Here is a 27,844-nt window from a genome sequence, read left to right as displayed (position 1 = left end):
CTCGTTGGAGGGGTCTGGGTGACCCGTACTAAAGGGAGGGTCAGCGCTGGGGGATGCTTGGTGGACGCCTGTACAAAGGACCATGTCACACGACGAGGTGTGGGGGCTCTGCTGGCCCGCGCAGGACCAGCACTGGGCTGGTCCAGGCGCCCACGAAGTGGTGGCAGGTCTCGGCTGGCGCAGCAGGACCTGCTCCCGCGGAGAGACGTGGGGACGGGGACCGAGCCGGGCCTTGCTCCCGGCAGTGGCCCTCGCTCCCCGCTCCCCTACCTGGACGCCGAGCTGCCCGCCCACCGCGGCCCCGGCCCGGCACCGCCCGCCGGCCCGGCCCCTTGGGTGGGCCTAGCCCGAGGCCCGCCAGGACGCCTACCCGCCCCGGACCCCCTCTCCTCCTCCTCCGTCTCCTCCTCCTCCCCCTCCTCCTCCCCGGCGGCTCGGCCATGGCCTCCCTCCTCTGCCTCCTCCTCCTCGCTGCCGCCGCCGCCACGTCGCCGAGCCGCTTGGTCCCCTATGACCTGCTGTACGCGGACGGGGTGCGGGCGTACTTCGCCCGGGACTGGGGGCGGGCGGCCGAGCTGCTGCAGCGCGCCCTCCACAGCTATGCGGGGCTGCGGGCGGCCCGCCGCGCCTGCCGCGCCGCCTGCCGCCGGGAGGCGGCTTTCCTCGGCGAGCCGCCGGGGGCCGGGCCCTGGGAAGCCGCCCTCTTCGGCCGAGTGCTGCAGCGCGCCGACTGCTTGCAGCACTGCCTGGGGCGCCGGCTGGGCTCCGCGCCCTCCGCCCACCGCGCCAGCCACGCCATCCGCCGGGACTTCGAGCAGAGGGAGCCTTACAACTACCTCCAGGTGGCCTTCTTCCAGGTGAGGACCGGCCCCGGCGGCGGCGAGGGGCCTCCCAGGGTGGGCTCTCCCCTGGGGGCTGGGAGTCGCCACCCCCGGGCAGGCCCCCAGGGCCTCTGTCAGCAAAGGCAGGGTGCTGGCTCTGCGCGGCTCTCCTGGAGGGCCACCTGCCACGGGCCGGCTGAGGAGGTGGTGGGCAAGGGCTCGCTAGCCCAGGACACAGGCTGTCGGGGTGGTGTGGGGCACAGGCGCCTGGTGGGTGAATCCAGGGAGCAGCTGGGGTGAGGGGTGGGTGTGAAGAGGAGAGGGCCCCCAGGAGTGTGACAGGCACTGCTGCCTTTTCTCCACAGCTGAAGAAGCTGGATCAAGCCGTGTCCGCCGCTCACACCTTCTTCGTAGCTAATCCCCAGCACCTCCAAATGCGGGAGGACATAGAGAAGTACCAGCGTATGTCAGGAGTGAAGTCAGACAACTTCCGGGACCTGGAGGCTATGCCGCACTGGGTGAGGGTTCGATGCAGAGCTAGGCGTCAGCAGATCTTATCCCATCCTAGGGACCAGTCTGGGACCCTGATCTGTTCCCACACAAGGGCCATGGCTTGAGACAGGGCCCCTGTACATAGAATCACAGAATGGTCTGGGCTGGAAGGGACCTTTAAAGATCATCTAGTCCAACCGCCCTGCCATGGGCAGGGACATCTTTCACTAGATCAGGTTGCTCAAAGCCCCATCCAACCTGACCTTGAACACTTCCAGGGATGGGGCATCCCCACCTTCTCTGGGCAACCTGCTCCAGTGGCTCACCACCCTCATCATAACAAACGTCTTCCTTATCTCCAGTCTAAATCTACCCTCTTTCAGTTTAAAACTGTTGCCCCTTGTCCTGTCACTACACACCTTGTTCAAAAGTCTCACTCAGTCTTTCTTATAAGCCCCCTTTATATTTGAAAGGCTGCAAGAAGGTCTCCCTGAAGCCTTCTCTTCAGGGTGAAGACAAACCATTGCAAGTGTGACACACAGACTTTCTGGTGACTGTTACAGCAGGCTGCAGGGCCTTGGAGAAGTATATTTGGCTTAAGTCCAGAAGATTTGCTGTCACTGCGTGGTGCGCTGTGCATGATCAGGCAGGCCTCTAGATGTCAGCACTACCCCGTGAGCGACTCGAAGTCTCAGGGCGTCTTTTGGTGTCACCCACGCTGATGAGGGACCTGTCCTTCGCAGGAAGCATATGAGGCTGGGGTGCAGCACTACAATGCAGATGAGTACCTGCAGGCTGTGGCCAGGCTGGAGGAGTCACTCACAGAGGCGCTGTCAGCACTGGAAGAGTGTCGTGCCCTGTGTGAAGGGCCTTGGGAGGATGAGGACGAGGAGGAGGAAGAGGAGATGCAACCTGGCCTGTACGAAGCTATTGCAGGTAGCATTAGAGGCACAGAGGGTTGGGTAGGAAGGCCATGCTCCCCACAGTGGACATGCCCCATTTCCCAGTGCTCCTCTCTGGAAGAAGTGTGAGCTACTGCTTTTCTTGCTCCTCTCTCTTGCAGCCCATTATATTCAGGTTTTGAAGTGCAGACAGCAATGCGTCCTTGAAATTGCCACAAAGCCGGGGCGGATTTCTGCCACAGAAGATTTCATACCCTCTCATCTTGATTTACTGCAGTTTGCCTATGATCAAGGTGAGCAGAGCCACAACCCAGTGGGTTATGCTGTGGCACCCCTAAACGTGCCCTTTGTCTCTGGACCTGGAGGGCAACATGTCATGGGGAGAAGTGGCACACTGACCTGAGCTCTACCTCTCTCTCCCCCCTTCTGCCCCCCGACTCTTCCCAGAACCTCTCTTCTCTTGCTCAAGCCAGTGGCCACCTTGGGAGAGGTCCCTTGTGGTCCACTTCAGTCTCCTTGTGCAGCTTCTGTAATGTGTGGCTGTTCCCACTTCTTTTCTTCAGGACTCTCCATTTCAAGTCCTTGCTCCAACTGTCTGCTGTGTATTTTATACCCTCCTTTTCAATACGTGGCTCCAGACCAAGCCCCCACTTCCTATCTAGAGCATGCGTGTGCATCTCATCTCAACAGTGGTATTCCTACTGAGTCAGCCCTGCCTGCCCTCACTCACCTGATGGCCTGTCATGACATTGGCCATCCTGTCACCCTGTCACTTTCACATGTCCCTCAGTTCTTCTCTTGGATACCTCTGCTCCTTCCCACACTGACCCAAGTGACTCTCATCTCCTTTGTCAGACCATTGGTAAAACTTGTATCTCAAAGAAGCCTTCAGACACCTCATCAAATCTATTGGGTGAGGGAGGTGGGACCGTCTTTCTTCCAAATATATACTTATATTTTCTCTGTCTCCTCTGAACAAGCTCCCAATAAGTATTGAAAGGGGGCCCATTCTTCACTGGGCTCATTCCCTGTATTCTCTGCCCATCGTTGGGCAGAGGCCCAGCTAGGCAGGGATTGATGTGTACTCGGTGTAAGGCCTCCTACTGTTGGATCCTGACTGGGCCATTGAGTGCTACTGGCCTATAGACATTTGCTGCTAACGTGAAGTCTTTCAGAGACATATCTGTTTGTTCTGCTCTGTCCCTGCCGAAGTTGGGAACCAGGCACTGGCTGCTGAATGTGCTGCTTCCTACTTGCTCTTCTATCCCACGGATGAGCCAATGTTGGAGAAAATCAATCAGTATCGCACGGAACTGGGAGAGGACACAGCTGTCACAGCCAGAGAGGTAGTTACAACCCCAGGTCTGTACTTTTTGGCCCTCCCCTGTCCCATGTGATAGGATCACAGTCCAGGAGACAAAAAGGGAAACATGTTTCACTGCAGATGTGTGCCAAGCCCAGGACTGAAGAAACTGGAGCCTGAGTTTACTTATAGTCTGTATCAAGCAGGGTCCCTTCAGGACAGAACCGGGCTTTCATAGTGCACAGCAGTGTGTTGGGGCAGGCTTCTGCTCTGGACAGGGATGGGGTTGTCTTTTGTGGGGTGGTTGTTTGACAGCCTCTTTGCTTCCTTAGAGTATCCGACATTATGTGCAGAGATCTTTGATGGAGAAGAAGTTGATTTATTATGCAGTAGAGCATCTAGGAGGAACTTTTAACGACCCTGTAAGTAACGGTATCATCTTAATCTTCCTGCCCTGATTTCACCAAGACAGTTGCCAGCATTCACTTCAGTAGCACATGATCCAGAAAGAATCAGATGCTGATGAGAAGGACCCCTAAGTCCTTATGAGGTGGATCTTTAAGGCCTTTCTGCTGCTCCAGGACTGAAGTTAGTTTGAAATTGCTGCTGTAACCATATGCATTAGCCCAATCTGGCTGTCATCAGAAGCAGGCCAGAACCATTGGTCTGATATTCACTAGAGAAGCAGGACAAGGAACTGGCTGTTTGACATGATCCAATGTGGGAGAAGTTTGTTGTGTACTGAACGGTCTGCATTTGTTCCTACAGGATCTTTGGACTCCAGATGAGCTGATTCCTGAAAACCTAAAGGAGAAACACAGGTAAGGTTGGCCAAGTCGACTAGGACTGAAATATAAGTGTTGGAAGTAGGGGATGGGGTCGGACTGGCAGGGATGGTACAAGGAACAGTAATACCTACTGAGGAGTGGGCAAAACAGGAACAGGAAAGGTGTGAAATGCTACCACAGAGAAGGATTAGGCATAGCTCTGTGTACTGACAGCCCTGGTCTCTGTTTTTTCCCTTGTTCCCGAGAGAGGATCAGGAGAAGCAAAAGCAGGAAACTCTGGATATGGAAGAGAGGGAGAAGAGGGGTGAGTAAAAGAGCTTGAAGAAGGACTTGGATGCAGTCAGCCAGGCTTAGTCAGGCTAAGTGCTGTCTTTTCTTCCATCCTCAGATGTTTGAATGCTAGCATAGGTGCAGACTGACTCGAATGGCTCAGCAAGTCTTCTCACTGTTTCTTTTCTCCCTCTTTGATGCATGTGTAATCTTGCAAAATCTCACTGTGTACATCTCTGGGATGGGAACTCAAAGAGCACTGTGGCTGGAGAAGCTGAGAGCAGCGGTGCCTGAATACGTAACAAGCCTGTGGACATGCAGATCCCTGTTCAGTGTGGCAGGAGTGTCTACACCAAACCTGGTTCAACTCCACCAGCCCAACTTGAAACAACATTTTTCTGAAAGGGACAAGGAGAGAGGGGGGGAAATGGAAACTGGAAACAGACTATTTGGCTTGGGCAAGTCTTTCCCTGAAAAACACAAGTTCAGATGGTTTGTGGCTGAATGGTATAGACTGCAGTGCGGAATCCCGTGTTCTTGCTGATCCTCTATTCTTATGTGTGGACATACAGCCTCTTGCAGGGCTCTGTCCTGGAGTCTTTGCTTGAAGTGACCCCAAGTAATTCTCTGCTGTGACACATGGGAGAGCAGATCATTTTGAGGGCCTGAGTGCCTTGGCATTCCTGATCATCCAGAGGTCAGAGGGGGGGACAAAAAAGGCCAAAGATCAAAAGATCAGATCATCAGCTAATACCCATTGCTTCTCTTTGGGGCTGAAGAAAGTAGAAAGATTCACTGGAGATAATTCTGGGATAAGATGTATGATCGAAAGGAGGGTTGATGGAAGTGTTTACCTGCTTCTTTTCTCCAGAGCCTCACCCCAGTAGGCTGGACCTGTTCTGCTGCTGCGATCCACAGTGCACTCAACTTTCCCCAGCTCCCTGCTGCTCTCCCAGCAAGCCCCAAGTTTCTGCTGGCTCCTGAAGCACTCGCTGTAGGCCAGCTTCCCCAGCTGATGCTCTGGTTCCCCTGAAGCATGTGAGGGGTGCAAGTGGCCCAGGTCTGCGAGGAATGGGCACTTCTGGGGAACTGTCCTGTCTTCTCAGAGAATGTATAGTGTTTCTCCACTTCCTTATCCAGGCTGGGGGTTGGTGTCTGAGGGCTTCTTGTCCAAAGCTTGCTCATGCCTATCTGTACTTGCTTCTTGACAGGTCCTTTGCCTTTTGAGGGTATTGCTGTCACGATGGATTCCCGCCAGATGAATGGAACCCAGAGGGTTGTGTTTGACAGAGTGCTGACAGAGTCTGAGTGTAAGGACCTTCTCCGGCTGACAAAGGTGAGGTGTGGGTCTTGTAGGAGCTTCTGTATGTGTACTTTCCTCCTCTGCAAGGCAGGGTTGTAGTGTTTCCATGAAGGAGAGATGGCAGCCTAACGTGTGTCATCTGTATCCTTCTATTCCAGGCAGCAGGAGAATCAGGAGATGGCTACCGGGCAAGACGGTCGCCTCACACCCCACATGAGAGATTTGAAGGGTTGACCATTTTGAAGGCCATGCAGGTAAGTGGCTCTGTGAGTCTGCCGCCTTCTTGATTGTCCAGAAAGAGTGTTTGCCACTCGAGCATTTTCCTCTGTGAAGTGCAGTCTAGATGAGGTCATGGGTGTGTTACTTCCTCACAAGCACATGTGCGGTCTCCCCTGACCCTCTTCCTCCACGATCATGTTTAGGCACGTTGTACATGGAGGGCTTGACAAGTGCTTTCTCTCCTGTGAGACAGGGTTTCGGGATTGCTGCTTGTCCCTGTGCGGTAGTCTTACAGACATGCTTAGCTTAGAATTGGAGAATAAATTAAGGTGGAAGGAGCCTCTGGAGATCTCTAGTCTGATCCCCTGCTCACAGCATGGCTAATTCCAAAGCTAGATGAGATTCAGGCAAGTCCTGAACATCTCCAAGGGTGAAGATTCCCCAGCCTCTCTGGGCACCTGTTTCAGTCCTCTCAGGAGGATGAAATTTTTCTTTATATCTAGCCAAAATTTCCCTTGCTGCAGCTTTGGCCTGTTGCCTGTTGTCTTTTCAGTGGGTCCCTCTGAGAAAAGACTGTCTCCATCTTCTCTGTAACCCTCTGTTAGTTGACAGGAGACTGTGGTTAGATCCTCCTTTGGCCTTCTCTTCTCTAGGCTGAAGACACCCAGCTCTTTCAGCCTCTTTTTCTAAGTCATGTGCTCCAACACCCCTGCCATCTTAAGACCCTTCATTGAAGACACACTTCAGTTTGCTAGCATCCCTTGTATACTGGGGCACCCAAAATGGTGCTGCATTCCAGATGTGGCTTCACGTGCTGAGTAGAAGGAGAGAATTGCTGTGCTGTACAGGTGTACTCCTGACTTATATTTACATGAGAAAACATGTTATTTTCTTACCTATGTGACTACAGGACTTTACACAGGTCTCTTCTTCTGTACTGTGTACATGTATCATTTATTAGAGTGTCTTTGTATGTAAGTATTCTAACAGGCTTGTTTTTCACTTTTAGCTGGCCCAGAATGGGGACGTGGACTGGAGAGATGCCAAATTGCTTTTGCAGGCCAGTGAGAAATCGCGGAAAATTGTAGAGTCCTATTTTACTCCTGGAAAGAAACTCCATTTCTCATTCACACACCTTGTGTGCCGCACAGCTGTAGACGGTACAGAATCTTTCACCCTGTTAGTCCCTGTCTCCTGGAGAGTCTCCTCAGTCCCAGCCACGTGCTCTCAGGAGACTCTCTTCCCTTTACTCTCATTGTGCCCCTTTCTCTCTGCCTTATTCTTTCTTGAAACTGAAAATGCCCATGATCTTTTTTGTAACTTCCCTTTTCAGAGGAACAGGAAGGTCGCATGGATCTTAGTCATCCTGTCCACGCTGATAATTGCCTCTTGGATCCTGAGGGGCAAGAGTGCTGGAGAGAACCGCCTGCCTATGTGTACAGGGACTACAGGTAAAAGAAGAAGGCGACCTATATTAGATCACGTGGAGATCAGAACATGTCTCCCTGGCCCCATCAGAGGATGAGCTCAGCTTATAGAAACCAGGTGATGGGTTGTTGGCTCACAGCCAGCCAGAGCTGTAGCATCAGGCAGAAGGCTGCATCAGGTGGCTTCAGAATGAGGTGTGAAACACCTTCCCTAGGCTGGGAAGAAGATCTGCCCTTTCTCCCTCCTCCCTCCTCACAGCCAGCATTAACGGAGAGCAGAACAAGGCTGGGAGGCTGCATGAATTAGAACCATGATATCAAATTGTTGTCTTGAGGGTCTACCACAGTATTACAGTTCACTGCCAGCCCTTATGACAGTCTGTTTCTTCTAATCAAGTTCCATCTTTCACAGCCTTCCATGCATTACAGGAGAGGGCGAACCAAGCTCCTTGGATTTCCTTTGAGCAGTCAGTGTACTTTGTGACTATTCTCTCTGTTCATCTCTCTCAAGATTCACTGCCAATGGTTTGTGTTGGGTTTTTCCATTCCACGTGAGAGTTTTTCTTCCAGCCTGTGGCAGGTTTTGTTACTCTTCTGTGAAAAAACCTGAAATATATTTTAAAGACAGTGACAGTTGTTGCACACTGCAGCCAAATGAGGTCAGTTCACTACAGTTGACTCCTCCTATTTACCGTCCCATCCCTGGGCATCCAGAAATCTTATTTGCCTTTTCTTTGAGTGCTAGCTGTACCTGGAGCAGAAATCTTCCCTGAGCAGCTTATGGTAAGGATGTGGGACTTAGAGGGAATTCCAGTATCATTGAGTCCATTTCCCTTCTGATGTAGATGTTGACTTGGTATAGTCAGATTGCAAAGTTACCAGGCTCTGTCATGTAGCTGGTTAGATCTCTATCCCTCCTGTGGGAAAGCTGTCCTGTCACCTCACTCCTCCCTGCATAGTGGGCTTCTCTGACTTCTACTTGAATGTATGTTAAAATATGTTCCTGGGATCTATGTCACTGAGCTATTCCTGCCCTCTTGCAGAGTGAATTGTGATTGACCAACCAACTCACAAGGGCTGAGCTCTTCCAGTGTCCTTTTGAAAGAGGTCCCTGTGCTCCAAACTTCCTGGAACTCTTCTGTGTATTTGTGCTATGGTCATTAATGAAACTGTTGAACAGGATTGGGCCCAGGGATCCAAGAGTCCCAGTGATCCTCCTCTGGGCAAACAGTACTCCTTTCAGTGCCAGTGGTGCACTAGTCACTGTGTGCTGTTCACGTGTTCGTCTTCACCTTCTCTGTGTTCATTAGTAATTTCTCTGGTGGCACCATTCTGAGTACTTTTACTAGAGTCCAAACTGCTGAGATCAAGCATGTTGTCTTTCCCTGGGAAATAAACTGTTTTGTCAAAGATTGTGTGGCTAGCCCAATCTGCTTTTAGTACCCCCATGTTACATTTTAAAACCATTTTCCGTTTACCTCTTGTCCTTCAATTATCCTTCTCAGAAATGGAGTCTAAAGCCCTGCAGACTACTGAGGTCAGGCCAACAGGCCTGTTTATGCTTCAACCATTATCCCTACCCTCCTGCCCCTTCATGTGAGTGAGAGATAGGATATCTTTTCTCCAGTCATAGGATACGCTTTTCTCCAGTCGTGTTACCACTCTGACTTCACAGTCTTATGAAAACCCTATGGTAGGAGGGCTATAACTTCCTGGGTTTCAGGGTTGGTAATCCTCTCACTGTCCTTATGTCCTTAACGTTTTGCTTCAGCAGCCACAGTGTTGATTTCTATTTCTTTCTCCCAGTCCCATTAATGAGCCTCTCTTGTTCCTCTGACTTTTTCTATCAGCTTAATTGAATACCAAGAGGAGCTCAAGTAGTTTGTGGTCCATTCTTTCACCTAGTTGACTGTGGTCTCACCTGCACTGCACAGTGGCCTCACTGCTTCTCTTTTTGTCTAACATTAGTAAAGAAATTTATTGTTTTAATTTTATTTTCTGCATGCACTAAGCCTCTTTTTGACCATTCTTATGTTACTCTGAAATTCCTTAACTTTTAAGACATGGCTTGCTTTGCTGATCAGTCTCCTCTTCCAGGCTTTAGATTTTTTCCAATCTTAAAACATAATGTCATGCCAGGTCATAACCAAGGTCCGTCTAGCCCAGGGCGTTGTCACAACAGTGCCACAGATGCATGCTGCAGAGGATTAAAAAAAACCCTAAACAGGACAAGCGTATAGAGCTAACTCCCTGGCATACTCTCCTAGCCTCCTGTGGCTTGCGGCTCAGGGACTCCCCTCAGTTAGGCACTGCTGTATTTAACACCCCCAAATGCATTCTCCTGTTAACTGGTCTAGTCACTTTTTGAACCTGCGGTATCATTCAGGTGCCACAGCCTCCTTTGACAAGGAGTGTGGGGAAGCACCTGGGAGGAATGAGCTTCACCATCCATATGTCCTCTTTCTTTGTCCACAGTGGCATTCTCTACCTCAATGATGACTTCCAAGGTGGGGGCCTTTTCTTCACTGAAATGGACAGTGTGACTGTCACAGTAAGTCTGGGACTGGCCAAAAGAAGGAGGGAGGACTGAGGGTGAGCCTTAGTCTGGGAGGTACGAAACTAGTTGGTTATTGGATCCCACCACTCCAAAACCAATCCAGCGCTGATGCTGTAGCAGATTCAAATAGGGACAGCTAAAGGCAAATTGAGGCAAATCTCAGAGGAGAGGTTAACTCCTTTCTAGCTGAGATGTTCCAGGCTCTTGTAGTCTGTGGGTGTCTGTGACGTAGTTTGTCCCTTTGATTCTCTCTGTCCCTCCCCAAGGTCTACCTGGCTTATAGACTGGCAGTGAATGCCTAGTGGCTCTGCGCTGTTCCATGTTCCCAGAGGCAACGTTACCTCTGTACAATAACCGTATACCCCAGAGCAGGGGGCTGCTGGCTTCATTGTCTCTTCTCTCTCTCCTGGCAGGCCGAGGTGCATCCTAAGTGTGGGAGGCTAGTAGCCTTCAGCTCTGGCAAGGAGAACCCCCACGGCGTGTGGGCAGTGAGCCGCGGGAGACGCTGCGCCATTGCTCTCTGGTACACACACTCCCAGGAGCATGCTGAGCAGGTAAAGGACCATGCTGGAGAAATGTATTCGAGTACCTCCAAGCTAGATCAAATCCCTCTAAGGAATGGTTTGTGGGCTTTCCCAGGGGGCCGGGCCTAGTGCAGCAGCTGGGGATTGTCCTCTGACAAGGTACCTGGTGGAGGGGCCAGCCTGTGATGGGTCCCACAAGAGAGAATGGGCTCTGGGGGGGTCGGATGGATGTGGCAAAGATGAGATTGTCTTGTCAGCCCCTGCGAGCAGGACGAAGACCCTAGCAGGGAGGGGTTAATATCATCTCTTGTCTCCATGGCCGCAGGAGCGGGTGAAGGCAGAGGAGCTGATGGAGCAGAGGGCTGTGGAGCAGGACCCGCCTGATGGAGAAGAACATCAGGGGGCTGATCACAGCAGCAGATCCTCCTCAGAGCTTCCCGTTCCCAGTGGCGGAGCCAGGCCAACGAGCTGGAGACACAAGCCTGGCTCAGACAGGGTGCAGCACCCCAAGGAGCTGCGGGCCAGAGATGAGTTCTGACTATGCAGGGCCCTGGGGGCAGGACTGGCACACACCATGGTCTGGCAGGTCTTGGTAGCAGGACACGGGACCACAGAGGCCTGGAGCAGTGTATTAGCATGCTAGAGCTGTAGTGATGGGGAGGGATGCAGCTTTCTTCTCTGTGACATCCCAGCAGCTGAAAAATGGGAGCAGGGACAGAGTATTAAAGTCAGTGACACCAGGAACTTTCTTCACTGCCTCGCCAATGTGTTTGTGTCACTCAGAAGTAAGAAGGTAGGGTCTCCTCACCGCACTCCTCTCAGTGCTAGCTTCTTTGTCATCCAGGGCCAAATCTGACAGGGGGAGGAGCCTGGGGTCTTTCAGCAAGGGCTGTTTTACATTCAGGAACTCGAAACAAAAGCCTCTGAATTTTCTAGGCACCTGCAAACTCCAGAAACTCACAATTCATCTGAGAGAGGGAAGGTGAGGGACTGTGACTATATGGAATAAAAGCAAAATGCTGGACACAGATGTTGATGGGAGCTTGAGTCTGTACACCAGGAGAGAGACATGCACACTCGTTGCTGATGGAAATGTAGTTAACAAATGGAAGAAGATTGATCCCTCAGTGAAAGAAAACAAAGTATTTTCCCAGATGCCAGCTAGTTCTGATAAGGGAGAGCAAGAGAGAAAGTCAGCTCTGCCATGACTAACCCCTGGAAAGGGTGCAGATTTCCCTGCAGCAAGGCCCTTCTTCCTTTTTTTTTTCCTCTCCATGCACCAAATTGCCCCTGAAAGCAGAAGAGATATTTTGTTTATCATTTTCCAACCTGATACAAAGACAATCTGCTGTCACTGCCCAGGGGATTAGTGTCCCAAGGTGGGATTATATTGTAGCCAAACAGGAATTGAATGGGGTGGATATGGAGTATCAAAAAGAGCAGTGACCATTTTCCTGGGAAGCATTACAGCCAGAAATCAATCTCTGGTCATGACATACACAGGCCTTGATGAGGGTTGTGCATGGAGACCCCAACTACAGTTCAGATGGAAGAAATCTGTAGTGCCAGGGCCAGTGGTGTAAGAGGTGGGTGGGCGATACCCTCATCGCTGTTGGCACAGGGCCCGTGCTCCAGGGAAAGGGAAGCCTTTCCTCAATCTGAATCCCGGCACTCCCTTAACACACAAGCTTGGGAAACTCACATCAGCAACCCTTTTTGCCTCCCGTCCTCCCCAGGGTCACAAGAAAAAGACAATTTGATGCGGGCATTTCAAATTCCCCCTCCCTGGCAGGAGGTCCATCACATCCTAGCACTCACACGTCCATCCTGATGATTTCTGTGGGGGTGCTGGATGGTTCCTGCTTGACGAGGATGTGTTGGGGGGTGAGGGGCCAGTGTCCACATCTTTGGCTTGCTTTCCCTAAAGGTGGCTTGGGTGATTAGACTGATGGCCTGTGACGTCAGATGAGATCCGTTAAAAGGTATTTATCTCAGGCTTGGGCCAAAGCCATGGGAGAGATTAAAAGAGATTGAGGCCAAGATAATCCCCTTGTAGCATCCCACTAAAGTGGCTGCCAAAAGGCATGCCACCAAATCTTTTGCCACCCCTGGCCCCTGTGCCCAGTTCTGTTTTCCCCATGCAGAGCCCAGTTTGCTGCCCAGAGAGGGTGTGACCCCAGCCCTGCCATGGGTTTTCCCTTGGCAGGGCCACTGTGGGTGGCACCATCCCTCTTCTCGCCCTGCCCAGGACACAAGTGGCACACTGTCCCAGGGAAAACAGGAATACCTGTGGACTGTGAGGTGCAGCAAGCCCTGCCCCAGTGGCTGATAATCCTAGCCTGTTCTAGCTAATCTTCACTTCATTAGTTTGTTGCGCATATAAACAGAGGGAGTCAAATCTGCGTGTGATTGATAGTTTCTTTCCCTTCAGGAGCAGCATGCTGCTCTCTCTTTTCACCCCTCCCCATCCACCTGCTTTGCATTACGTCCCAATCCGATTTCCCCAAGTCTCTGGTGTCTGATTTAATTTGCCTGACGCTGCTCCTGGAATCAGCCCTCCCCCAACCCCTCCCATCCACAGCCTTCCAGCTCCCCATGGGGAGATCAGTCCTGGGAGAGGCTGAGGAGCAGAGAGGGAGCAAGGGACTCACTGGGTGGACAGACAGGACTGACTGGAGACCACACAGGGACAACGGGCTTCTGGCCAGCGAGGAGCCATTCGCAGCAGGGGAGGCAGGCTGTGAGGGTCCCATCCAGGGGTGACTGCAACCCATCTTGCTCTACAGATCCTGGTAAGGATGCTGCCTTGTTGTGATGCCTGAGGTCACCTTGGTGAGCCTGGCACTTGGTATCCTGGGTTTCTTGGTGTGATGCTGTGGGGAGTTTTTGTACATGGGCTGATCCCATCTGAGGATGTGGGAGGGAAGATCATGGTGGGGAAGGAGTTTGGGTTAGTGCTGAGATGTCTTTACAATGATGAGGGGCTTTGCACTGGGATGGGGTTGCTTATTCTCCCCTTGGCAGGTAAACCTCACCAGTTTCCAGACTGGAACAGGAGGGTAATGCCTCCCCCGAGGGACCTGGCACTTGCTACCCGTACACAGTCCTGCACTCTGGGTGCACCCCTGTGCATACCTCTTTGCAGCTGGCTGCTTTTCTGGATGGAGAAAGAGCCCTCAGGAAGAGAGGAGCAGAGCAGGGTAATTCTACCCTGGCCTTTGATCTCCATCACAGGAGAGGGGGATCATCTCTGTATCCGGCTCTGCAAGGAGCCCAGGGTCACCAGGGTGAGCATGCGAGGCCAGCCAGGGATTACACAGAGACCCAGGGATGCTGCCTATTAATACTCAGACATCCCTCCTGCACCTTTCCCTTTTCTATTTACAGCCTTCTCCCAGCATCCCACAGAGGGACCACTCCCTCCCCAGTGTGGGGAAAGCTACTCAGAGGATAGGAAATAAGGGGGTTCACCTCCCCTTTCTTCCCACCCATCACTTGCGCCCCAAGCCCCACAAGGGAGCGATGCAGGTGGCTTGATAGGACAGCCCCTGGGGTGCAGGCTGGGCCCCTGCTATGGCATGGTGCAAGGGACATAGCCCTGAAAAGTCATGGCATGGCAGCAAAAGGCAGAAGGCAGATGATTCCAGACCCCCCGCAGCCTCGCACCACATTAGAGGCATTTGGTCTGCCACGAGCAGACACCCAAGGGCTCAGGGATGGGTCTGGTTGCCCACAGACAGGAGCACTGCTACAGCAGGTGCCTCCAGCAAGTTTGTCAGAAAAGGCAGGTGGGGAAAGAACTGTTGTGTTGGAGAGCAGAAGAAATGAAGCATGGTTTCAAAAGCCAAGAACTGTGAACTGGATGAACACAGCCAAGGCAGAGCTCAGAAGAAGGCTGGCGTGAACTGACTAAGCCTAGGCTCTGTTTGGCTGTGCCGTTATCCTCAGTGATGCTTGTAGGAGGCACAACTCCGGACCAGTGCTGGTGCCAAGGTCCTCCTGTCAGTAGCTCTTTGCAATGCTGGGGTGGTCGTGGTGAATTGCTTTTTCAAAAGTACCTAAGGACTTGGTTTCCTCTACTGCTTAGCATCCACCTGAAAGAGCTCTTACTTCCAGAAAGCACTGAGCATGCACTATTTAGAAGCCTTTCCCATTAAAACCAGGCTGGGCAGCTACCATGAGCAATTGTGAGCTGATCCATGGATCTACAAGAAATATGCATCCCTAAAGTCCTGCTGGTCATGTCAGGAACATGCCTTGTCCAGACTCCATTCCCCTTTCCCCTGTTCTTCCCTCATTTGGTTCCCCCAAACTCCATTCCCCTTTCCCCTGTTCTTCCCTCATTTGGTTCCCCCATCTCCTGTCCTAAATTTACATGACCATGACGAGCTGCTCTTTTGCACACCTGCTGTGGGCCTCCTAGGAGGCAGCTGCACTCTGCTGGGGACCAGGTAACTCAGTCTCCACAAATTGCACTGGGACATGATGGGTGGAGGGGACAGGCGAAGCTGGAGCTATTATTATCGCTCATCTGTGGCTCCTTGTCCTTCTGAGGCTGAGAACAATTCCCAACTTCATTTAGAGTGTTCTCTGAAAGAGATTTAGAGATTTGGACAGAGTCCTGAGCCTGAGCTGCACCTTCTCTATATTTAGCCCTTTTTATCCGTCCTCAACATTGTGCCCCTGCCCTTTGATCTGCCTGCCAGCTCTGAAAGCCCCTCATCTGGTTGTGCAGCTTCACAGAGCAGGTGCCTGTGAACTGGCTCTCCTGTGCTAGTGCCAGCATTGAGAAAGAAACACCTGGGGAAGGAAAGGGGATGGTGAAAAAGCAAGGAACACTGGGGACCTGACGGGTGGTGGGGAGGACATGTGCAGCCAGCTTCACCTGCAGCAGAAACTGGAAGGAAGAGAGACCAAGGCTTCCACCTCCATGCAGGTCTGGGTGGGCAAAAGCAGAAGTCCATAAAGACAGATTAGGGTAGGTGGCTGGATGATGATCTCAGATGGCCAATGGTCTGTGAAATGACAGCCTGGAGAGCAGAAAGCCAGTGCTGTTCCAGCTCAGAGAAGCTATAGGAAGGGATTGCTGTGGGGAGGCCAGGCCTTGGGGCCCAACGAGAGGAGACTGGAAGGAGAGAGTAGAGAGGTAAGAGGTGGCCCAGCAGGAAAAGGCAATCCAACGCTTATGGTTGATGGAGGGCACATAGGATCAGTCCTGGGGAAAACTGAGAAAGAGGAAGGTGTGGACCACAATGGTAGGGCTGGAAGGGTGGCTGGAAGTTCAGGTTTGCCACTGAATGTGCTGGGAGGCAGCGACCAGAGCTGGATACAGTCTCTGCAGCTTGACTGTGCACCAAAGCTGAGGGGCAAATGCCACAAGATAAGGAGAATGTGCAGCCTCCTACTGAAAGCTGCAAGGCCTTCCCCAGCATCTCCCCAGTCTGTCAGTTAGCTGAGAGATGGCGTGGGGTGCCCAGCCCCTCCCCAAAGGAGGAGAAGTACATTCAGGTGGGTTTTCATGGCCAGTGTCACTCAACCAGGTGCAGCTATGTATCCTTCCTGGGAGGAACCCTGTCATCACTGTTCTGTCAAAACAAGAGAAGAAAAAAAAAAGTGGAAAGAGCCCAGCTCACATGCTGGTCTGTCCCTGTCCTTCACCATAGCTGAAGCTGGCAGCCCCAGGCCACTGCTGTGGCACCTGCCTCTGGGCCCTGACACTGCAGCCCTGGGCCCCTCTCCTACTTCCTCACTGTGTGCTGGGGCCAGCAGACTGGGCCAGCAGCCACGTCCAGTGCATGGGCAGGGAGCAGGGAAGAAGCAGCACTGCTGTGGCTCTGTTCAGGCTTGCAGGCAGCAGGTACCAGTCTTTCTCTGCAAAGTAGAGCCTGAAATAGCCTCCCTCTGGGATAAGCTCATGCCTTCTAGAAGCTGGGGGAAACCTGCATCTCCCTGTTTTTCCTATGCTCAAGCCATGCCACAGGACTAATTGACCAAGCAGAAACTCACCCTGCCTGGAAGATCAAAGGAAAGCCACAGAGACATTCAGGGGAAGGGATTCTGGAGGGAAACTCGAAGAGCTCTACGAAGCAGCGAGCAAAGGTAGGACTCGGGAGTCATCTGCATGTGCTTGCCCGCAGCAAGAGAGCAGCCTGGCAGGGAAGGACCCAAAGCCCCGTTGGCTGGAAGAAACGAGGCCTTCAGGCAACAGGCCAGAGGCGGTTGGAGGCGATGTGACTCACAGGGACTAGAAGGAGAAATTCTGCAGGTGCTGCTGGAGCATTTCTTGGCCTTGGGGCAAAGCACTGGTTCTAATGATGAACACTTAGAGCACATCTGGACACTCACACCTACCCAGGAGAAGGATTGAAGCAATAAAGACCAGATTTGTCTGCAAGACTGGGAAATGCTAGAATCACTGGTGAAGTTTTAAGTGCACGTAAGAAGAAAGAGAGAACAAAACTGAGATGCTGTATAATCATATGGTGCACCTGTATCTTGAATATGGATTACAGTTCTGGTTCATTGCCCTCTCTGCAAAAACATATCATCTATACTCTAAACAACTGCAAAGGGCTTAGAGAACAACAGAGGTGACAGGATGTAACAGCTTACATGGGAGGAATGACTAAGTGTGCTCTGCAGTCTGGAAAAGAGATGTATGAAGACAGAGATGACAAAAATCTATAAAAAAAACAAGTGATGCTGAGGTGAATAGAGACCAGTTATTTGCTGATTTTTCCAACTCAAAAGCTAGGTACCACCAAGTGGAACTACTGCCATTCGGGAGTAACAGAACCAGGAACTTCTTTGCAGAGCATGCCACTAAGCTGTGGAAGTCCTCACCATGGAGGATGCTAAATTTCAGCATGGGTGCCAGCAGTGTGTGGACAAACGCATAGAAGAAAAATCCATCAAGAACTTGCATACAGTAATTCTGCTTCTAGCTATGGAAGTCAATGAAAAGCTGTGGTTAGGAAAGTAGGAGAAATACCACTATTTGCTTATGTTATTCTTAGATCATTCCCTAGGTATCCACGTGGGGTTTTTTGGTGTTTGTTTTTTTTTTTTATGGGAAACTAGAAGGGAACCCTGACAGAGCACCTTAACAGCCCCCAGATTTCTTTGGTGGTTAAAGAGCTGGTGGGCACTGACTGGTGATGTTTTGGCTAGGAAAAATGATAGAAAATAGCCACTGGGCTCCCCCCATCAAGTTTTCTCCTCCTGTAGCTGAGATGGACAGCTTGGTCATGGACAGGCAGAAGCTGATGAAGAGGACCCAGGACTTGGTAGGGCCTGGAATGGGGAGGTTATAAATAAAGAGGTGAGGGGAAAAGTGCAGCCAGAACCTCAGCAAGAGGTTCTGGAGGTCTTCATCTTCCCAGTGTACAAGTAAGCAGGATACAAGACCAAATGGACCTTTGATCAGGCCCAGTACAAACTTTCCAAATGTTAAGGGCTTTGACCACATACAGCACGACATTACCAATCATTCAGCCAATAAATGGTTGCTAAGCCCTTATCAGAGATGCCTACATTTGCATAACTGAGCAGTCATATTAGTGCCCTTTCTACCTCACACCTCTCTCCTTTGATTTGCCTCCTCAGAATCAAGGCTGCCCCACGTGGAGGAGCCACCCCTAGGTCAGAAAGATGGGGGAAATGGAACAGATGAAGCAGGAGGCTGAGCAGCTAAAGAAGCAGATTGCGGTAATGCTGGCAACAGTCATGAAACTGCTGAGAGAGTGTCTACCCCCCCATGTCCAAGTTCTCCTCAGCCGCAACTTGGAGTTGAGCTTTCTCCATCTACACCCTTGAAGCCCTCTGCAGTTCTGCACAGCCCTTTAAGTGCTAATGGAGATCTTCATAGCATGGGGGGGAGGGGGGAAGAGAGGGAGGGGAAGGGAGAGAAGAGGGGACTCTACAGCGGTGAGAAGGAAGTGGCTACGGGCATTGTGTCTGCAGGGGAGCAGAGAGTGTAGTGTGTCCCCAGGACCTCCTCTGTCTGGGAGAGAGCTGGTGTTCTGCCAAGTGGGAGGATCCATGGAAAGGATGTAGCATGGGGAACTGGATGCTGAGTAGCTTTTGGCTTGCCTTCCTGATGTTTGACTGCTGCCAAGGTGCCCTGGTCACAGACCAGGATCCCCCTGTGCTGGCCACAATCCAAACACAGCAAATCCACAGTTCCTACCTCTAGCATCTCCCAGGTTATGCCCCTGAATTTCATGTGCCATCGCCTTCATCGTATGGCTTTCTGTCTCACCTGCTCTTGTCTCTTCTCCAGGATGCCCGGAAAGCCTGTGCAGACACAACACTTGCTCAGGTAAGGGACAGGGCTGGCTGGGCAGGTGAGTGTGTGTGTGGGTCAGCTAGCACCACTCCAAGGGGGACTCTCTCCAGTTGGGAAGCGGAGTTAGGAGGCAGAGATGTGGGGAGCAGTAAGGCTCCTGCCAGTCCAAGATTAATTCTTTCTCTTCCCCCACTCTTTCCTCAGATTGTGTCTGGAGTGGAGGTTGTTGGCCGCATTCAGATGCGGACCCGAAGAACCCTGCGTGGGCACCTGGCCAAGATCTACGCCATGCACTGGTCCACAGACTCCAAGTGAGAGAGATGCTGCTGATCTGCTGGGTGCAGGGCAGCACATGGGTGTGAAGGGCAAGAAGGCTCTGATGGGAAGAGAGCTACTAACATGATCTTATTCCTCTCTCACAGACTTCTGGTCAGTGCCTCACAAGATGGGAAACTGATTGTGTGGGACACATACACAACTAACAAGGTAGGATTCAGATGGCTGCAGCAAGCCAGGATACTGGAGTGGGTCCCCTCAGAGCTAGTGCCCTTGCCCTTCTCCCTCTGCTGCCAGAGTCCCAACATGGTTTCTTGTCCTCCCAGGTTCATGCCATCCCTTTGCGTTCTTCCTGGGTCATGACCTGTGCCTATGCCCCCTCAGGCAATTTTGTGGCCTGTGGGGGCCTTGACAACATGTGCTCCATCTACAACCTCAAGACCCGTGAAGGCAACGTCAAAGTGAGCAGGGAGCTCTCAGCCCATACAGGTGTGTGTGCTGCCTGCCTGCAACTTGGGTGCCCTCTGCTTCTAAACCTCACTCTCCTAGCCCTGCCCTGTTTCTCATCTTTCCTTGTTCCCCCTTCCCAGGTTACCTCTCCTGCTGCCGATTTCTTGATGACAACAATATTGTGACTAGCTCTGGAGATACCACATGGTGAGTGTTATCTTCTGCATTCTAGTGACATGACCTCTGGCTCTTAGAGGCACAGCTCACATCAGGAAGTGCAGTCCTTTTGCTCTGCAGCAGTCCACTATCTAAGTGTGAATTGCTCCTACACAGGGAAGCCATGCAGAGCATCTTAGGAAGCCAGATCCATTCTTCCTCCCTTGGCAGAACAGGTGCTTCTTTTCCCAGTTGAGGTTAGGTCAAGATGCAGATCTACTGGTGAAGTAGTAGGGACCATGTCGTCAGCTCTCACAAAGCACAGTGTTGTTTATCCCAGGACACAAAACATCGTAAATTTATGTGAAGCCCACATACACGCTCCACTTCTCAAGTCTTACCCACTGTGCAAGGGACATCTGCAAAGCCAGTGCCTGGATCATTTTGTTCCTGGCTCTCAGGTCCTGCTGTGCTGTGCCTCTGAGCAGTGCCAAGTCTTTATTCACCCCCACCCCATCCCAACACCTGCTTTGGAAGAACCTCTTGACAGAGAAGAAGTCAGGCTGTAGCATTTCCGTAAGAAATCAAGGTTACACGGGGCTTGTTCACCTGGCTGTAGTGTGGGATCCCAGTGAACACAGCTCATGCATCCTACAAGCCTGGATACAGCATACCTTTTTCAACTGTTTGCCTGTGGGTCCCTCTTACCTCCTCTCAGTATTCCCTTCAACTGTTGCAGTTATGGAAATACGGTCAAACCTCACACACCCCCCAGCCTTAGTCTAACTCTGCTTTGGCAAAGGTATGACCAGCAACAGCTGTGAAGGTATCTCCTGTTGTATACAGCTGACTCCAGCAATACTCTCACCCATTTTCGCATGCCGTAGCCAGGCCCATGGCTTCCCTCCTTTTGTTTGTGAGTACGACAGCTCTTCATCCCAGCTGTAGATCTGCTCTGCCTGGGTTGGCTCTGAGAAGTTCTCTCCTCTTCCGCAGTGCGCTCTGGGACATTGAGACGGGGCAGCAGAAGACTGTGTTCCTGGGTCACACCGGAGACTGTATGAGCTTGGCCGTCTCCCCAGACTTCAAACTCTTCATCTCTGGGGCCTGCGATGCTACTGCCAAACTGTGGGACGTGCGGGAGGGCACCTGCCGCCAGACCTTCTCAGGGCACGAGTCCGATATCAACGCCATCTGCGTATGTATGCTGTCTGCATGGTGGTGGGGAGGCAAGGAAAATGGAGGATGGACCAGCTCTGAAATAGGGTCTTGGGACAAGGTTGAAAGAAGCTGTCACAGTCATGTGGGCAACAAGGGTCTTAGGAGACCTTGGCCCCATGATCCAGCCTAAAGCAAGGAGGGCCTGAGTTCACTGAAGTTTGGAGACTGGCTCTTCCCAGGCACCAGGGCACCAAAGCATCTAGGTCTGATTGCTGTTCTCAAAGCACTGCTTGGACTCAGTGAGCACGCCATGATCTGTGGAGCTCAGCACCCTAACACATGTTCTGGTGCAGCTTTGCTCACAGCAGCTGTTGGAAACCACAGTTCAGGCATGCTCCAGGAGCCCTGGCGCAAGACACAAGTGAGGTAGCAGGAATACCTAACTCAGGTGAGGGTCTTGGTCAGCTCCAGATAGCAGAAGTGGTAACTTAGGATCATAGGGAGATCTTCTGAAGATGAAATCTTCACGGGAGGCAGATCAGACATTTGGGGGCAAGTATCCTGCTCAGAGGCAAGGATTCAAACCAGAGCCCTAGAGGTGGCAGGACAAGAATCTTGTCAGTTTGATCCCTTTCTGCTAACCAAATGAGGCTGCCAGCCTCCTGCAATGTCTGCTGCTTGAACCACCCTCCACTGACTTCAGTTAGTACAGCCTTTCTCACCTGTCCCATGGCTACACCACCAGCCATATGGTTTTCTGCTACACCTGCTCCTGAAGAGCTCTTTTTTGCTCCTCAGAGAGACGACACACAAAAGGAGTGTGTATGAGAAGGTTGGGATATGAGGATCAGACAGAGGAAGGCTCTCATAGCTCTGAACCATGCCAGACCGCATCCTGGGAATAATGGGTGGACACTTGTCAAGGCCTGAACTAACAGCTAGAGTTAAAGAGACAATAATCCTTCCTCAAGCACTGGAATGTCTGCAATAGCTCTAGCCCCAAGGTCATTGGCTTTCTTGAAGTGGAAGGGGACTACTTGGTCTTAGGAGAAGCATCACTTTCACCCTGCAGCAGACTCAACTTTTATGATCCAGTGTCTTATCCCACTGGGTCTTCCTACCTCTGTGGCTTCCTGGTGGTTAGCAGGGAGGCAAAGATGTTGAGGAAATCTGTAAGGCACAGCCTGATTAAAATCTGGTGTGTGCCCTCCTCAGTTCTTTCCTAACGGTGAAGCCATCTGCACTGGTTCAGATGATGCCACCTGCCGTCTCTTTGACCTCCGGGCAGACCAGGAGCTCATAGTGTACTCTCATGAGAGCATCATCTGCGGAATCACATCAGTCGCCTTCTCCCGCAGTGGGCGCCTCTTGCTTGCTGGATATGACGACTTCAACTGCAACATCTGGGACTCCCTGAAAGCAGAGCGTGTGGGTGAGTGGCTCCTGGAGGTCCCTCTTTCATTCCCTGCAAGGTCTTCTGTCCCTACCAAGGCAAGGAAAAGGCCCTTATTTTTCTAAAAGGAACAGATCCTATACTGACTGAAACCCAACAAAGCTTCCTCACAGTTAAGGAGCACACCATAAGTAGTACAACTATCTTTTGTGTAGAAGAACTATTGTTTTTAATGTTAAGGAAGTCAAGACTTTAAACAACATTGTTTCAAGGAGGAAAAGAGCATTAAGGTCCCTATTAGCTAAAACTGCTCACAAGCACCAATAGTATTTCCTACTTTCTCCTAGCCTCTGCCGTTTGCCAGTTCCAGCTACTCACAGTGCCTCTTGGTGGCCAGGCACTGAGCTGGGCATGGACCTGGGCTTCCATCCATCATCTCTGTATACTCTGTGATGCTCATACACAGAATACACCCAAGTGCCATTTTTCTTTCAGATGTGGCCTCCAGCCTCTAAAAATTTATAACACAGCCCACCAAAAGCATTGCTATTTCTCAGCCTTATCAAGGACAACATCCTTTCTTAGTCCTACCATCACTCCAGGGTGAAAGCAGTTGTATGAGGATTCAGCTGGCCAGACCTTCCCAAGAACATTGTTCTTTGGTTAGTCCCATGGGTCGTGGTTGTACACCACACAAATATTCTTCCACATGTTTGTTCTTATTAGCCATTTTCTGATTGTAATACATTGTGCAGGAACAGAGTGCGATACACAGGGGTGTAGGTACACAGCCTACGATGAGTGTCCTCAGTGTGGTCAACCCCTTCATCTCTCCTAGGCCCCACTTCTTTTCCTGACCTCTCTTCTTTCCCCCCATAGGAATCCTTTCTGGCCATGACAACAGAGTGAGCTGCCTGGGGGTGACAGCAGATGGCATGGCTGTTGCCACGGGCTCCTGGGACAGCTTCCTCAAGATTTGGAACTGAGGACAGCAGCAGAGAGGGAAAGAGCAGAAGAAGCATGGCCCACAGCCCGAGCCCATGCAAACAGCATTGTCAGCTGAGCACAACAGAAACACCTACCTACCATTGCCGCTTGTCTCTAGACACAGGTCACTTGTAGGGGTCTCCCAGAGTGAAAGGGAAAGGAGAGATCGGGGAGGGGGAGCAGGAGGAGCTGGGGAGCAGGAACACATACACTGGCCCTTCTCTCCACCTCTAAACAGGCCCAGTGGGCTTGAAGACCTGCAAAACACTGGTCATTATGTCTCAGGATGTTACAGTACAGTTCAGACACTGCATCTTCCTTCAAACACCTCTACCCACGTTGACACTCATCCTTCAGAGGACACTCCATGCAATACCTCTGTCCCAGGCTAAGCTCTGTCCCTGATTTAACTCTGCCTGGCTTCTCTGTGCAGCTGTCCTATATCCCTGCAGACAGCCTCAGAGATGTACTGCGTTTGAGATTTTATCATGTAATATCAAACAAAAAGTTAGCATAAATTGGGCTCATTTTCCATTGGGGAAGATGTAGCTCAAGTCTTATCTATGCATAAATGGGGGAAAGGTAGCCCTCAGACCTGCCAGAATACCAAGGAATGTTATATTTATTCTTATTTATTTTCTGCTTCTTGCTGTTCCTTCTCTTTTTGCCTCACTCCTGCATTGTGTGGTGACCCTGTCTAACCAGTAGCCATCAGCCCCTGTTTTCAAGTCTGTTATAGATCATCATAGCCCAGGCTAATAAAGAAAGCTCACATAAGCACTGCAGGCTGTGTTCTTTCCAGCATTGCAAAGAGCTACTGCAAACATAACTCTTCTCCTGTGAATACTGCCTACTGACCCCATTCAGAGAACATCTTATACACAGGCCTTGCTCTACCTCAAAGTCCCCAGGAGACAGTGTTCCTCACCTACATTTTAGTTGAGAAGTTGTTAGTCCCAAGGCTTGCTGCCTTAGAGTTGGGATAGAGAGCTGAAAATGCATCCTTGCAAAACTTGGATATTTGAGCTCAACTACACAACACAGCCATTATATTCAGCCCCTATTCCACTTGTTGGCTCATAACCACATCCCAGGGTCCCAAGGCTCTGCTATGGAGAGTTGAAGGTCAACAAGGTGTAGAGACTTATCAACAGAAGATACTAATGCACAATGTTATCTCATCCTATTTTGGATCTCACCCTCATGCCAGACCCTTGCAATTGGCTACAGCCCATGAGTGTGTTAGTTTCAGTTAGTTAGACAGCAGAAGTCCAGAAATTACACGAGATACATCAGTCTCCTGCACAGAGCTGCCACTCCCCAGCCCACTCTGTAGCAGATGGGTTCAAGGTCAGACCCCTCTCAGCACAGCTCTAAGGTAGCACATTAGAGGCAGGGGACAGCTGAGTTTTAGAGCTAATGGAAGGCCGAACTATTTGTTCCTGAATCCTTGTCCCCAAAGAAAACATTGCACCCGGCAAGCAAGGGACTCCTATTGTCCTATCAGGACATAGATACAGTCAAAGGTTTAATACAAATTTATTTGCTACAGATAAGATCTCTACAATAATACAGTTGATATACAATAGAAGAGCCAAAGTCTGTACTGTACATAAGACATGCAAAGCTAAGAGAGAGTATGCTCTTTCCCCTTTCCACAACAGGGATATGTGAGAAGAGTGACCACAAGTCTGGAGTTTCAGTCTATTGCAGGATTTCTCACCCCTAGAAGACTCTCAAAACATAGAAGCAAATTACAGCAAGTTCCCGGAAAATGAAATCTCTAGTTCTCCACAAAAGGACACTGTTGGTTCTCTTTGTTCAAGTCACTCCACGCACAGTTCCCAGATTTGAGGTTCCTGCTCACATCCACTGTTATTTCCTTCTTCTCCCCAAGGTTCTCTCCCAACACATGCCTCTTACCCTAGAGGAAGAAAAACCCCAAACATACAGTGTAAAACACAAGTTAATTAAGGCTTAGTTAATTCTCAGTGGAACACATAGCCCATTTTCTGGCCATTCAGCTCTTATGATAATGTCTAAGAGTGACGGACTCCTTTCTACAGCCTAAAAAGAAAGGATGTACTGAAATGGGCAATCTCATAGTAAGGCCAAAGATACAAACATTGAACAAGACTTGGAGGCATCCAGGGACAAGACCAACCCACAGAAAGATACTTATGAAGTCACCAGGCTCTACAGGCCTAGGAGGCCACAGTTCCAAACTGGGGCCCTACAAAACACAGAAACTGAAGGAGTTGGGTTGTTCTTTTTCAACCTGTTCTCCCTCCCACAGTATGACTCACTAAGCTTTACCTGGCGAGGGGCAGGAGCACTGGGGGAATTATCATCTTGTAGGATGCTGAGGGGAGAACGGCCAGTTCCACCCGATGTTGCCATGATTTTATTGTTGGTCTTGCGTCTTACAGGCTTGCTCCCTAGTGACAGAAGTAAGCACATCAGTGTATTACACCAAGGCTAGAGTGTCCTGGATTTTAAATGCCCCCTGGCCTTTATGATCTAGCTTGCTTGCCTGCACAGCAAAGGCTGCTACCCAAGAACTTCCAGGTGAAGGGATCACAGAAAGGTTGAGGTTGGAAGGGACTTCCAGAGGACATCTGGTCCAACCCCCCTGCTCCAGCAGGGCCACCTAGACCCAGTTGCCCAGGACCATCTCCAGATACCTTTTGAATACCTCCAAGAATGGAGACTCCATAACCTCTCTGGGCAAGCTACTCCAGTGTCAGTCATCCTCACAGTGAAAAAAACTGTTTCCTGATGTTCAGGTGGAGCCTCCTGTGTTCCAGTTTGTGCTCGTTGACTCTTGTCCCGTCACTGCGCACCACTGAAAAGAGCCTGTCTCTCCCTTCCTTATACCCTCCCTTCAGGTATTTATACATATTAGGAAGATTCTCCCCTGAGCCTTCTCTTCTCCAGGCTGAACAGTCCCAGCTCTCAGCCTCTCCTCATAGGAGAGATGCTCAGCACAGAGTTTTCTGAAGCACGGTCTATATTAAAGGCTCTCAGCACCACTCAGTCATTGCACTTTAGATGTGCTTCCCACCCTCACTCCCCAGCTCTTCCCAAGGAGAAACTGCAAGGTCCCTCTGAACAGGCCTCCACAATTACAAACCTGTCTTAGAGAGGGGAAGAGCTAACATTTATGTCTTAAAGAGATACATTTATCTCTTGATTTTTACTACAGATTGAAAACACAATTTTTCAATTCCTGATAGAAACCAGTCTGGTAAAAGAACAGTTCCCAAAGGGGCCTCCCATCTGCCAGCTGCAGAGCCCCAAGGCTGAGCTATCTGAGGGAGTGGGAGACAACTGAACTGGGGGGAACAGACAAGGCCTCTGTAAGCAAGCAAGCCTGGAGAAGGCACCAGAAGCCTGGTCAGAAGGCACACGGGTGTTGGGAGCCCTGACCTGCTCACACCATGGACCGTGCAGCTCTCCAGGCACACGAAGCCTTAGCTCTGTTACCCCCACACCGGCCACTTACCCGAGGAGAAGCCGGGCCCGGCAACACGGGCTGGCCGAGCCGGGCCCGCACTGGGAGAAGGCGGCCTCTCTGCCCCTTCCCCCGAGGGGGCGGCCCCCTCCGGGCCGCCCGCGGGCGGGGAGCTCCGCCAGGCCGCCTCTTCCGCTGCCGGCTCCTCGGCGGAGCAGGCCGCTCCCGGCGGCGCCGGCTCCGGGGGCGCGGCATCAGCCCCAAAGGCCTCGCTGAGCTGCTTCACCAGGCGGTCCACGCTGTCTACCGGGGAGGGAGGGGTGGAGGACGGGGTGAGCCACCGGGCCAGGCCGGGCCGCGCAGCCCACCCACCCACACGCGGCGGCCTCACTCACCACTCGACGCGGCTCTCATGGGTGTGCGGGAGATGCCGGGCGTGGGCGAGCGCGGGTCCCGGTTCTGGCTGATGCCCGCCGCCGGCTCGGCGAGGCCGGACTGAGGGCTGCCTGCCAGGGAGCTCACCACCTGCGGAGAGAGCAGGCATGGGGGCGGCGGGCCAGGGCCGCCGAGGGGGGCGGCGGGCGGCCCACAGGAAGGTGCTACCTCGATGGGGGTACGCAGGATGCCGGCGCTAGGGGAGCGGGGGTCGCTGACGTGCGCCAGGTGCTTGTTGCAGAGGGCAGCAGGGGTGGCTGGGGCGCTGCCTGAGACCCCCATGACAGCGGGCACCAAGCAGCGCTGCTCCACTGCCCCACCGCCGCCGCGATTCAAATCTCCCGCGCGCTAGGCGGTGCCGTCCCATTGGCCCCCGCACGGGGGCGGGTCCCGCCCCGCCCCCAGGACCGCCTTCGACCGCCCATCTCCCGCGAGGGCCGCCCGGCGCTCCGCAGCCGCCTCCCGGCACGTCCTGTCTCGCCCGCCGCCGGCCCGCTGTCAATCATCGGGGACCTCCCCGCCCCGCTCTACGCCGCCATTGGTCGAGGAGCCCGACACCGCCTCCCGTGACGGCAGAATGGTGCCTGCGATTGGGCGAGCCGGCCGTACCGTGCCGCGGGCCCGGCCCTCAGCCTAGCT

General features: G+C 52.0%; 2 protein-coding genes across 8 annotated transcripts; one reads left to right on the top strand and one right to left on the bottom strand.

Moving 5' to 3' along the window:
- The first annotated feature begins 365 nt into the window (after positions 1–365).
- On the top strand, positions 366–24,882 carry LOC140659757 (guanine nucleotide-binding protein G(I)/G(S)/G(T) subunit beta-3). 5 transcript variants are annotated; one of them, XR_012045209.1, is made up of 17 exons: positions 366–857; positions 1,187–1,339; positions 2,057–2,249; positions 2,377–2,508; positions 3,428–3,561; positions 3,851–3,940; positions 4,287–4,339; positions 4,552–4,610; positions 5,788–5,912; positions 6,038–6,133; positions 7,108–7,258; positions 7,432–7,549; positions 10,001–10,076; positions 10,496–10,636; positions 18,212–18,313; positions 18,888–18,926; positions 19,098–19,198. XR_012045209.1 is itself a non-coding variant. In XM_072879788.1 (15 exons), the coding sequence occupies exons 1-15, from the start codon at positions 441–443 to the stop codon at positions 11,142–11,144; spliced, it is 2,151 nt and encodes a 716-aa protein (XP_072735889.1). In that variant the 5' UTR covers positions 366–440; the 3' UTR covers positions 11,145–13,373. The 5 variants fall into 5 exon arrangements, 3 of the variants coding, with proteins under 3 accessions (XP_072735889.1, XP_072735915.1, XP_072735906.1); XM_072879788.1 differs by lacking the exons at positions 18,212–18,313; positions 18,888–18,926; positions 19,098–19,198 and adding an exon at positions 10,932–13,373; XR_012045210.1 differs by lacking the exons at positions 6,038–6,133; positions 7,108–7,258; positions 7,432–7,549; ... (3 more) ...; positions 18,888–18,926; positions 19,098–19,198 and adding an exon at positions 5,448–5,687 and having other exon boundaries at positions 5,788–5,908.
- On the bottom strand, positions 24,839–27,567 carry CDCA3 (cell division cycle associated 3). 3 transcript variants are annotated; one of them, XM_072879839.1, is made up of 5 exons: positions 27,374–27,563; positions 27,166–27,295; positions 26,822–27,073; positions 25,633–25,754; positions 24,839–25,240 (listed from the first exon to the last, which is right to left on the bottom strand). In XM_072879839.1, the coding sequence occupies exons 1-5, from the start codon at positions 27,485–27,487 to the stop codon at positions 25,100–25,102; spliced, it is 759 nt and encodes a 252-aa protein (XP_072735940.1). In that variant the 5' UTR covers positions 27,488–27,563; the 3' UTR covers positions 24,839–25,099. The 3 variants fall into 3 exon arrangements, with proteins under 3 accessions (XP_072735940.1, XP_072735930.1, XP_072735948.1); XM_072879829.1 differs by having other exon boundaries at positions 27,166–27,567; XM_072879847.1 differs by lacking the exon at positions 26,822–27,073 and having other exon boundaries at positions 27,374–27,567.
- Positions 27,568–27,844: the final 277 nt, after the last annotated feature.

Source organism: Ciconia boyciana, chromosome 1 (assembly GCF_034638445.1).
Source record: "Ciconia boyciana chromosome 1, ASM3463844v1, whole genome shotgun sequence".
Lineage (NCBI taxonomy): Eukaryota > Metazoa > Chordata > Aves > Ciconiiformes > Ciconiidae > Ciconia > Ciconia boyciana.
This window is presented reverse-complemented; position numbering and strand designations above follow the sequence as displayed.

Excerpts from the sequence above, each read along its gene's own strand:
- CDCA3 (XM_072879829.1), bottom strand. The coding sequence starts at position 27,487 with ATGGGGGTCTCAGGCAGCGCCCCAGCCACCCCTGCTGCCCTCTGCAAC. Across the intron at positions 27,074-27,165 it reads CATGAGAGCCGCGTCGAGTG|ACAGCGTGGACCGCCTGGTG; the intron begins GTGAGTGAGGCC and ends CCTCCCCGGTAG. Across the intron at positions 25,755-26,821 it reads CGGGCCCGGCTTCTCCTCGG|GGAGCAAGCCTGTAAGACGC; the intron begins GTAAGTGGCCGG and ends TTCTGTCACTAG.
- LOC140659757 (XM_072879788.1), top strand. The coding sequence starts at position 441 with ATGGCCTCCCTCCTCTGCCTCCTCCTCCTCGCTGCCGCCGCCGCCACG. Across the intron at positions 3,941-4,286 it reads GAGGAACTTTTAACGACCCT|GATCTTTGGACTCCAGATGA; the intron begins GTAAGTAACGGT and ends TTGTTCCTACAG. Across the intron at positions 6,134-7,107 it reads CCATTTTGAAGGCCATGCAG|CTGGCCCAGAATGGGGACGT; the intron begins GTAAGTGGCTCT and ends TTTCACTTTTAG.